This window comes from Lactuca serriola, chromosome 3, assembly GCF_051521515.1.
Source record: "Lactuca serriola cultivar US96UC23 chromosome 3, Lser_US96UC23_V15, whole genome shotgun sequence".
NCBI lineage: Eukaryota > Viridiplantae > Streptophyta > Magnoliopsida > Asterales > Asteraceae > Lactuca > Lactuca serriola.
In genome coordinates this window covers 206,521,564-206,533,132 of record NC_136410.1, presented here as the reverse complement: position 1 = coordinate 206,533,132, position 11,569 = coordinate 206,521,564, and the positions used below count along the sequence as shown (strand labels likewise).

The 11,569-nt window shown below is 33.8% G+C and overlaps 1 protein-coding gene across 1 annotated transcript; it reads left to right on the top strand.

Annotated features, from left to right (window-relative positions):
- Nucleotides 1-1,924: 1,924 nt before the first annotated feature.
- LOC145093539 (mitochondrial phosphate carrier protein 3, mitochondrial-like) lies at nucleotides 1,925-7,393 on the top strand. Its single transcript, XM_079031686.1, has 6 exons — nucleotides 1,925-2,363; nucleotides 3,161-3,522; nucleotides 3,632-3,675; nucleotides 6,525-6,739; nucleotides 6,825-6,949; nucleotides 7,020-7,393. Exons 1-6 carry the CDS (start codon nucleotides 2,064-2,066, stop codon nucleotides 7,072-7,074), a joined length of 1,101 nt encoding a protein of 366 aa, XP_078887812.1. The 5' UTR covers nucleotides 1,925-2,063; the 3' UTR covers nucleotides 7,075-7,393.
- Nucleotides 7,394-11,569: the final 4,176 nt, after the last annotated feature.

Genomic DNA, 11,569 nt, shown 5'->3' with positions numbered 1-11,569 from the left:
AAGGTCTTAACTGATAAAGTCGACAACTTTAAGCTTTTGTATGGCTTAATAGAGCCCAAAACCAAACCTTTGGTTCATAACGTCACTAAAAGGACTAATAATTCATGTATGGGTGGAATATAACCTTTCAAGATCCGATTTTTATGAGTTACTAATCTCAGAAATGGCTAGAAATGATGCTCAAGGATTCTGGAGTAGCTCATACTAACAAGATCCAAAGTCATGGGACCAAAATATAACCCAAATCTAGATCTAAACTAAGGAGCCATAAAGTTTAGAGTTTTATACCTCCAAAAGATGTTATATGAACAACCAAGTCTGGATCCACAAGCTGCAAACTTCCCAACACCTCTCCAATGGACTCCTTCTTTAATATGCACCAAAACACACAAAGAGTCACTCTAAAAGCTCAAGAACCTCACAAGATAGCTAGGGATTTCGAATGACTGGAAAAAGGGAGAGTGGAGGTTGGTTATGAAGAGGCCTTAAGGGTATTAAGGTGTTTAAATATGATCCAAACCCTAAAAATCAGGGTTTAGGGCCTGCATGAGTACGCCCTACGTACCTATCATGTACGCCCTGCGTACTCGAAGGAATCCACGATCCACATTAAATGACCTACAGCCGACGTACTCATCAAGTACGCCCTACGTAGGGACCAATTTTGTAATTTAAGCCTTTATGAAAAAAATACCTGGAACACGAGTGTTACAATTCTCTCCTACTTGAATCAGACTTCATCCTCGAAGTCCGGCACGACAAACAACATAGGGTAATGCTCTCTCATCTCCTCTTCAGGCTCCCACGTCCACTCGGAGCCATTTCGGTGCTGCCACTGCACCTTTACTAAACCCACTTCCTTGTTTTTTGTTAGAAATTCGGGGTATAGATATACTTGGATCAGTGAGAGTTGTGAAACACTTTCAGATTAAAACATTTCGAGGGTACACTCAAAATCTCTAATCGGATGAAACTCACTATTTTTCTAGAATATAGAATGAAGAAGATGTTATGAATCTGTACCCAAAAGAGAATCCGAAATTGATCATATATAACAGAAAACTAACTTTCTGTCTTAAAACTGCCATATGGTAGTTATATATAAATAACTTCCTGTCCAAAAACGGTTATATTACCTGTCATAAACTACCATAAAATCGGGTCTATAAAAGGATCATAAAACCGGGTGTTTTTAACAAAATACGGATCATAAACTACCAACCAGGGGCTCTGCCCCTTGGACCCCACCAGGGGCTGCCGCCCCTTGGACCCCGCTCCCAGGGGCGCTGCCCCCAGACCCCCGTCAGTTCAGGGGCTTCACCGCTAAATAGCAGTATACTTTCAACAATGACAAAATCAAACAAATGTGCACTCCGCACCATATTAATTTGTTCGATAATTGTCAAAGTGACATTGATCAACAAATTAACCCCATTACACTTAAATAATATTAGTGATATAATATCACCAACGTTTCTCAGAGTCTTTGCCTTCCTATCGAGAATCACAACCAGCCTCTCTATGTAGTTCAGACGCTCGTCTACCTGAATGTCATTCAATGACACTACTGCGAAATCATCGACAAACACTTCCGCCGTTGAGAGACGTGAAAAGTATTATGAATATGACTGGACTGCTCAGGTAACTCTAAACGATAAACAACCATGCCCACCCGAACAATAAACCAGAAATGACCAATATATCTGGGCTAATTTTCTAAATAAATATAAAAACCACTTTTTAATGTAAAATTGGCATCGAGTAATAATATAATCTAGTTGCAAGGAACATGGAATAGCATTAAAAAAGTGGAATGAAAGGGCATAATTGACATGTTGCAGTCGACTGTTGGATGCTGCCTAGGGCTTAAGCCGGTTCCGGTTCACTGTATTGGTCATCCCATAAAGTTAGGCCGCCCACCCCTAGAGAAGCGGAATATATAATAGCCCCCCCGACTTCCTTACTTTCCCTTGTGTTGGCATTTTGATTTACAGAGGAAATCGGAGGTCAATTCTCCCTCTCGATCGATTTCAACTCCTCCGATCTCTCTCTGCAACTTGCTCATGGCGTTTTCCGACAACTCTCGACAATCTCTCATCCCCAATTTCCTATATTCTTCGTCTTCAACCACCAGCCTACTCATGGGCAAATCCATCAATCATTCAAACCCAAGCCTGTTTCCTTCTCCTTCACCTCCAAAGGAGCAGCAAAACTTCATGATAGCTTCTCCCAGCGAGCCTTTTGGCAAGATCGAGATGTACTCGCCTCGATTCTACGCTGCGTGTACAGTTGGTGGGATCCTCAGCTGTGGTCTCACTCACATGACCGTTACTCCTCTTGATCTCGTTAAATGTAACATGCAGGTATATGTGTTTAATTTCGAATGTTTAATCGATTTTTGTAGCAACTCAACTCACGTATCTTCATTTTTATGATTTTCTGCTATATGATGTCTTTTGTATTCAGATTCAACAATTTACTTTTTATCGATCTGTTTCGTCATAATCAGTTCCCTTTCTTTTGGTAGTTTGACTTCATCCAAATCGGTGATCCGGTTTTGGCGCGTCTTTAAGTTAGATCTATGTAATTCGCTTGTCTTGCGGCTGGTGAATAATTTGATTTCATTTCTATTTTCTCTTATGCGTTGGCTAAGATGCATCACGCTTAATGGCCTTACATTTGAAATTCGATGTAAAATGGAGTAGTTTTTTAGGTGCTGCAAGTAATGCTGTAGGTGAGGATTGGAAATCCTCCAAAGATGATTAGGAGTTAGGACGTTTAACCATGGACCAATCAGTCGCCCTTAGCTAGAGTTACTTAGGCTAATGTATATGAAAATGAAAGTGCTTCATTGTGATTTTGTAGCATATAATGTCATATTTAGGGTTAGTTTTTCTTTTAAACCAACTAGTATATGCGATTTGTTATCTTAATTTGGTGCTACTTAAGGTCAGCTCTATACTTTTATGCAACATATGCAAGTTTTGCAAACTCAAACAGTTGATTTCATGTACCCTTTGGCACTTGTATCTGGACAAGATCAACTAAGTTCCATTTCACAACTTAGCTTACCATAGATGATATATAACCCAATGTGATTCATATATTACAATGTTTTGAGAGGGTTATGACTAACTATTATTTCTTTTTGATTAATCAGATTGACCCTGTTAAGTACAAGAGCATCTCGTCTGGTTTTGGGGTATTGCTGAAGGAGCAAGGTGTGAGGGGATTCTTCAAGGGATGGGTCCCAACTCTTCTTGGCTACAGTGCTCAGGGTGCCTGCAAGTTTGGATTCTATGAGTTCTTCAAGAAATATTACTCTGACATTGCAGGGCCAGAGTATGCTGCCAAGTACAAAACTTTGATCTACCTGGCAGGTTCCGCATCTGCTGAGGTCATTGCTGATGTGGCACTTTGTCCCATGGAGGCAGTTAAAGTTCGTGTCCAAACACAGCCTGGTTTTGCCCGGGGTTTGGGTGATGGGCTCCCGAAATTTGTCAGATCTGATGGCGTACTAGGGTACACCCATGTTATTATTTTATATTTTAAACTTGTTTTTTTAACTCCTTTTATAATTTATTCTAAGTTTCATAAGTTCTCTCATCTAGTTTTGCCACATTTTTTTTAGGTTATACAAGGGATTGGTGCCACTTTGGGGACGCCAGATACCATGTAAGTTTAGGCATCTGTGATACATGCTTTTAACCTCTCTATGCAATGTACTTTGAAACTTGAGTAAATCGCTTTTTTGGTCCCTGAGTATGTCTTTTTTATGCATATTTAGACCCGAAAGTTTTCTCTTGCAACTTTGCCCTTATTTGAGGTTATTGTAATGTTTTTTGTCCCTGTTCCTGTTCCAATTAAAATACTAGTTTTGGATCATGAGTATAGGCTGTGTAGCTGATCTTTTGTAAATTTGGTGCTAAAACCTCAAAAAACATTACAAAAACCTCAAATTAAGGAGGACCAAAAATGCAAGAGAAAACTTTTTGAAGCTAAATTTGAAAATATCAGCTATACTTAAGGATCAAAACGTAATTTACTTGTGAATGTTTAAGCCTAAACTATAAAGCATGATATATAGAACAAGGTTGTAGTACTACGTTTTGATTGGCATTGGATACGATAGGGCAAATATAAATGGAACAAAAGTTTACATTTTTTGTCCCACTCAAAAAGGTGGGAAAGGGACTTGCTTGTTTGTGCAAAAGACGTAAATGCCCTCCCCATCCTCGTACTCCGATCTTAAATAGCTTTTGAAAGCTTGTCAATGACAGGGACAAACTTTCCAAGGCTATTTATTATGTGAGTTTTGCACAAACGAGAGTCCTTCCCAACATTTTGTGTGTGACAAAAAATATAAACTTTTGTTCCATTTACAACAATCCTTCCTAATAAATAACGATCTTTTTGCCACATGTCATATTTTCATTTATTTTGCCACATGTAATTTTGTGGTTATTTTAAGGGAAAACTATAATAAAGTCCCTACATATTGGCCTCATAATCGATTTAGTCCTTATATATTTTTTTTATTCAATTAAGTCCCAAATACCGGTAATCGTATTCAATTTAACCCTTTGACCCGGTCAACAGGTCATCCAACTTTCAAAAATTACATTTTTGGCTCAGATTTCAAAATTTATTACAAATTTGGTCTAAAATTTACACTTTTGGCCTAGATTTTTAATTTTGTTACAAATTTGGTCCAAACTTTACCCTTTTTGCCCAAATTTTAGAATTTTATTATGAATTCATCCTAACTTTAATTTTTTTCTCAAAGAATTGTTTCAAATATGTTATTTCTTTATAAAATCATATTTATACAAAAAAAAACGTATTTTCACATAAAATCTTATATTTTCTATATAAAAACTTTCTTTAAAGAGTTTTTTTTGTATATGAAATATTTAGTTATAAAAATAGGTATTTATTAAGTATATAAATATATAGAAATCCGTTTTTATAAAAAAATCTATACAAAAATGTATTTTACAAAACAAATATATATAAACACCTATTTTATCTATATTTTTTTTTATAAAATCATGTTTGTTTATATTTTTTTTTATAAAAACGTGTTTGAATAATTTTTTATATAATACGTGTTTGTATACATTTTATAAAATGTATATAAACACGATTTTATAAAATATATACAAACACGTATTATATAAAAAAATTATTCAAACATGTTTTTATAAAATGTATACAAACACGATTTTATAAAATGTATACAAACACGTATTATATAAAAAATTATTCAAACACGTTTTTATAAAAAAATATAAACAAACACGATTTTATAAAAAAAATATAGATACACACCTATTTGTGTATATATATATATATATATATATATGTATATAATGGTGATAGGTGTTTGTATACATTTTTTTTTTATAAAAACGGATTTGTATATATTTATATACTTAATAAATATATATTTTTATAACTAGATATTTCATATACAAAAAACTTTTAAAAAAAAGTTTTTATATAGAAAATATAAGATTTTTATTTGAAAATATGTTTTTTTGTATAAATATGATTTTATAAAGAAAAAATATATTAGAAACAATTTTTTGAGAAAAAAGTTGTAAAAAAAAATCTAAAGTTAGGATGACCTGTTGACCGGGTCAAAGGATTAAATTGAATACGATTATCGGTATTTGGGACTTAATTGAATAAAAAAATATATAGGGACTAAATCGATTATGAGGCCAATATATAGGGACTTTATTGCAGTTTTTCCTTATTTTAAATTAATTTTTATTCCACATGTCATTTTATGGTTTTTTTATTTTATTAAATTGTAGATAGTATTTATATTCAATAACTAGGTGTGAAACCCATGTGTTACATGAGTTTATTTTAAAAAAATTAAATATGAAATTTTAACAATTTGAAAAGTTTGAATTTATATGAAAAATGAGAAATTTTGAATGATTAAAATTAATGAGGCTTTAATGTTATATATTACATATATAAACCCTTTCTAATAAATACCTGACATATATATTACCTTACATATTAAATGTGAAATTTTAATTTAATAAAATGAAAAATACAATAAAATGACAAGTGGAAAATAGAAAAATTTAAAAATTCTAAAAAATGCCATGTCTCCAAATGAAGGAGAAGAAAACATGTGGCAAATTTTTATTTATTTATTAGGTAGGAGGATAAATGCATAACAATTTTATTAATGAACTCTCATTGTAATTTCAAAATCACCAAATTAAAGATTCAGTAATTTCTTTATTTATTTATCTAAATTATTTGTTTAAATTTAAAATAAGAAAAAAACACTTTAAATTTTATAATTCAATATTTTCTTACTTTTCTTATAAATTCATACTTTTCAAATGTTTAGAATTTTGTTTTGTTTTGTTTTTGTTTTTTTTTTTTAAATAAACCCATGTTAATACATGGTCTTACACCTAGTTTGTAACAAAAGTTAAATGGGATTTTAGAGTTTAGATATTAATTAGGTGCAACTGTAAATGATTAACTTGCAGATACAATGATGAAGTTTGCTTCGTTTGAAACGATTGTGGAGATGTTTTACAAATACGCCATTCCAAGACCCAAAAATGAATGCAGCAAATCTCTTCAGCTAGGTGTTAGTTTTGCTGGGGGATACGTGGCTGGTGTTCTGTGTGCCATTGTATCTCATCCTGCTGACAATCTTGTCTCCTTCCTTAACAATGCCAAGGGCGCCAGTGTTGGAGATGTAACCAATCTTTTTTCCCTTATAATAATACTAATTCAGTAATTCAGTAATTTCGTCACCTTAATTTGTACTTTTAATTTTTCAGGCTGTGAAGAAGCTTGGAGTTTTGGGTCTCTTCACCCGAGGGCTTCCCCTACGTATTGTCATGATTGGAACTCTCACCGGAGCTCAATGGGGACTTTATGATGCTTTCAAAGTCTTCGTTGGACTGTAAGTATTTCTTTTAGGGTTAACTATTTGTAAAAAAAAAGAGTTTTAACTGACCACGTGTCATATGCAGGCCGACCACAGGTGGAGCTGCCCCACCAGCTGCCATTGAGGCTGCAAAAGAATAGGATCCGTGAACTTTGTTTGGCTCTTGTGGGGATATATATATATCATATTATATATTATATTATGCTACTATTTTCATTATTTTTGGATGATTGAAATAGGTTTTGAATTTTTATGTTATATTTTTGGTGTTAGAGAGGATGTTGTACTTGTAGTCCTCATTCATCAAACTCGAAAGTTTTGGGTAGGATTGTCAATTGTGTAACATCGAAAAAAGTAATAATGGGCCAATGGGATCATTATACATGGCCTTGACATTGTAAGACTGTTTGTGACAGCACGAAATCGGTGCTGCTTTTCATCTTTTATCGTTTTCTGTTATTTGTTTTTTTAGTTGTTATTTTGGTTTTGAGATTATAAAAGAAAGCATACGTGTTACATGGTATCTCTTTGATTAAAGGTCACTTTTCTTAAAATCATCTTTTCAAGTAACTTGGTGTTTGAGATTGTTTATTTAAGTTGTATTGCGGGTTTGATATCATTAAGAAATATTTTTTTAGTATTTGGATAGAGCGAAAATAGAAGTTTCGATTTCAAGTTTTTCCTAAGTCAATCCTTTAACTTATCTAAAACAATTTATAACTCATTTAAACCAAATTATCATACTAGCATTATCACAACCCTATATTTTTATATACATATCTAATAGGTTTTTTTGGTCATTAGGCTGGACGGAGTGGGAGCGGGAAAGGGGGTGACACTCTTGAACACCACTCCTTGGGTGAGGGAAACATCCCGCGGGAAAGAGGTGGGGGAAGGAAGTGTCGCACTCTCTCTCTTCATGCTACTGGACAGTTTTTTTATTTTTATTTTTTATTATCCTTTTTAATATTTATAAAATTATATTTCTATCAAAAAAATATAAAAAATATATTAAAATTCATGGTTTTTTAATTCTCTACAAAATGAGTATAATATATGTATGAAATATATTTTTAAAAAATTATAAAAAAATAGTGAAGGAAGCTTTCCACCCATTCCTTGGGTTTTAGGTGAGGAAAAGAAAAATGAGGGAAAGAGTGGTGTGACCCACAAAAAGTGAGAGAAACATCCCTCCTACACCCTCTGGTCTTATACGTGAATAAGCAAGCTTTGCTATACAATAAAAAAAAACTTACCAATTTATTACATTTTGGTACCAAATATGCTACATCCAAGTGATCTTTGTTTTTTACTTAATTTTCACATTGAATGTTTTCAAATAAGAATAAGTTGTTTTAAATAAACAATCTCAAAAACCCCTTAAAACATATGTAGTTCCCCCCTTTTTTTTTGTTTTTTTATTTATTTCTCCAAGCACTACATGATATTTTTTTGTTGTAAAATTCAAATTCTCTAGGATATATACATATTATTAATCAAATATCTTTTATATATGAAATTTAATTAAAAAAAGGGCAATATACAATATACACAACCTTTTATACAACTGTATTAAATAAAAACCATATATTATTTTTTTGTTTGTTAAAAGACACATTAATTATTTATCAAGTTTATCATATATTCTCGATAAAACCTTGTTAAATGGTTTCATTTAAGTGATGCCACAATTGTTACTAATGACATTATTGATACACACCATCCCTTAATATCTTATAACGTATTAAGATATAAAACTAAGTAGAAATATGATAGATACAATATAAAAGATAAAAGGGATGGCATTAACTTTTTAAACAATTTTGGACTTTTGACTTCTTTAAAAATCAAAAAGTCCTAAAAGTTGTTTGGTAATGTAAAAGATATTTTCAAACAATTTTTATATAAAGAATAAAAAGTTTGTTGGGTAGAAGATACGTTTTTGTATCTTTTCACGATTTTTGCACCTAAAAAAAGTAAATTATATTAGTGCCATCACAACTAACCTAATCAATTCACACCCATCCACTTCGTTTTTTTCTCCCATCGATAGATTTGTTCCCTCTTTCGTTCCGATCGGCACCACTCCCGCTTCCCACCGGCGTTCGTTCTCAGTTAACCGTTGCCGGCGTCGCCCACCCCCTTCTCCGTTCAAGGTAAGCTTTTGGTCCGATTTGCTTTGTTTGTTCCAAGTTTTTTCTAGCTCAATTTGCTTCTCCTGATCCGTTTCACCTCACTGGCCCGATTTGTTTGCTTTATCCACCTTCTTTCTTCCGATTTGCTTCTAAAATGCACCCCCATATGTTACCTGGTTGTGTATAGAAATCCATATGTACCTATGTTGTGTGTTGTGTTAACAGGTATGAGAGAAATTGATTGTAAATATGTAAGCATGTCATTTTACAGGTAAAACTTTAGCAAAACACTTTAAAAAACAACTTTTGACTTTTGCTACTCAAAAGCTAATCCAAACACATTTTAAAAACCTCTTTTTGCAAATAGTCCTTTTATGAAAAAGACTTTTGAGGCTAAAAAGTAATCCCAAACACCCTCTAACAATGTCTTCGGTCACATCACATTTAATTGACACCTCATTTAAATGGAACATTATAATACATTTTTATCGAAAATTTAGATACAATCGATAAGTAAAAAATAATGTATCTTTCAATGAATGAGAGTAATTTTGGGATGTATATAGATGCATAATACTATAATAGGTTTGTGATTTTTTCTATATTTTAATTACTTTTCCCTAATAAAAATCATATAATAAAATATTTTTTGCTTAAATTATTTCATAATTTTTTTTATCATAGAATAATATATTTAATTACCGATAACATAAAGGTTCAATACATATCGATTGAAGGCAAATGGGCAACAAGCTGCGCCACTAGCCCTTTCTGGACGACAAAACCAATTCTTTTGAAAACAATATTTGTGGATCTAGGAGATATGACATTAGAATGCATGACCCGTTGGACTCTATTGAGGAGCTCCATTGCCTCTGGTGCGAGAAAACCAAATGTATCGAATGCAAAAGGTACAAACACATGTTGATTTTCTATACATGCATTCTCGTGCTTTACAACTTTGCACGCAACGACTTTCAAAGCGGCATGTCCAACTGTGAAACCCCTGCTCCCCAAACCAACGAGAGGAGAGACCCCAGTAAGATCCACACACACATGCTTCCCTCCTAACTCGAACACCACAATATTTCCCAACTCTAACAACTCTCTTATTAACAAAGACTAGTTTGATTTTACATGAAACAATACAACTCGATCCTTACTGCAATTTATCCTAACTTAATTCTCTAACAACTTTCACTCAAGCACATGAAGAAGATGTACAATAATAGGAGAAACCCTAGTTTAGAATCTAGAGAGAAAAGGAGACAAGTGTGTGTGAAAAATGAGCTCTCTTAACGATTCACAGCTCCAATCTTCATTTTATATTGTAACTACCTAATTTTCAAAAGAAAATTTTCATTTTTGATTAATCAAAATACTTTCCACAAACCATGAAATCCCAAATACACTTGTTTTCAAAATTCATATCAAATACAATTTTATTTCAAATCATCAGATTGTCCCATAAAAACGCCTGAGAGAGAGTGCACGCCGTGCTATCAAGCCTTATCATTGTCCTTAGGCTCAGATGTACCTAAAACAAATCCACAAACTGTAAGTTAATGCTTAGTGAATCCCCCAGAGCATACCCCACACACAATCCACATAACACATATCATATTAGCTATAAAAGCTACATATATCACATAAGCCATGCATAAAACATATAAGGATGCCATGGAAACCCTCCAGGGTCTTACACCTAGTGCCACTGGAATCCCCACGTGGTCTTAGCTACCTGCCATGGGAACCCCCACATGGTCTGCTCTAAGTGCCATGGGAACCCCCACATGGTTTTCATGCCATGGGAACCCCCACATGGTCTTCTCTAACTGCCATGGGAACCCCACATGGTCTTCATTACCAAGCAAATATCATACAACTAAACATGAAAATATACTAGGATGCCATGGAAACCCTCCAAGGTCTTATACCAAATGTTACGGGAACCCCCACATGGTCTCAATCTATTGCCACGGGAACCCCTAGGGGTCTTCCATGTAAATGTCATACTAACATAACACATAATTAATCGACAATCCACATATCATAAAATGGGTCGGCCTTGGTGCATTAGACCCATTGGTATGGTGAGAAGCAGTGGCGGAGCTTCAATATTTTATTTGGGGGTAGGGGGGGGGGGCGAAAATATAATTTGTATAAAAATTGATGATCAGAGGGGGCCATAGTCAAAATTTTATATTTTTGGACCAAATATGTATAAATTAAAGCATAAGGACTAATTATGCTAAAAAAATTAGGGGGGGGGGGGCACAGCCCCCCTAGCCCTTAAAAAGATCCGCCCATGGTGAGAAGACTCATCTCTGTCTGCTGAATCTGAAAGCTACTCTCCTAACAGTCCATAATCACCCATGCTGAACAATAATACCATTACCCAAGATTAGGACTGAACACAATCCAATTGAAGTACCCAAATCCCAAGTCCTTTCACAATGGCCCAAAAATTCTTCCTTTGCTAATGGGACCAAAATCCATG

What these genes read in the sequence shown, in the direction of transcription:
- LOC145093539 (XM_079031686.1), top strand. Translation starts at nt 2,064, where the DNA reads ATGGCGTTTTCCGACAACTCTCGACAATCTCTCATCCCCAATTTCCTA. An exon ending in TCGTTAAATGTAACATGCAG is followed by an intron (nt 2,364 to 3,160) that starts GTATATGTGTTT and finishes TTGATTAATCAG; the next exon opens with ATTGACCCTGTTAAGTACAA. An exon ending in TTGGGGACGCCAGATACCAT is followed by an intron (nt 3,676 to 6,524) that starts GTAAGTTTAGGC and finishes ATTAACTTGCAG; the next exon opens with ATACAATGATGAAGTTTGCT.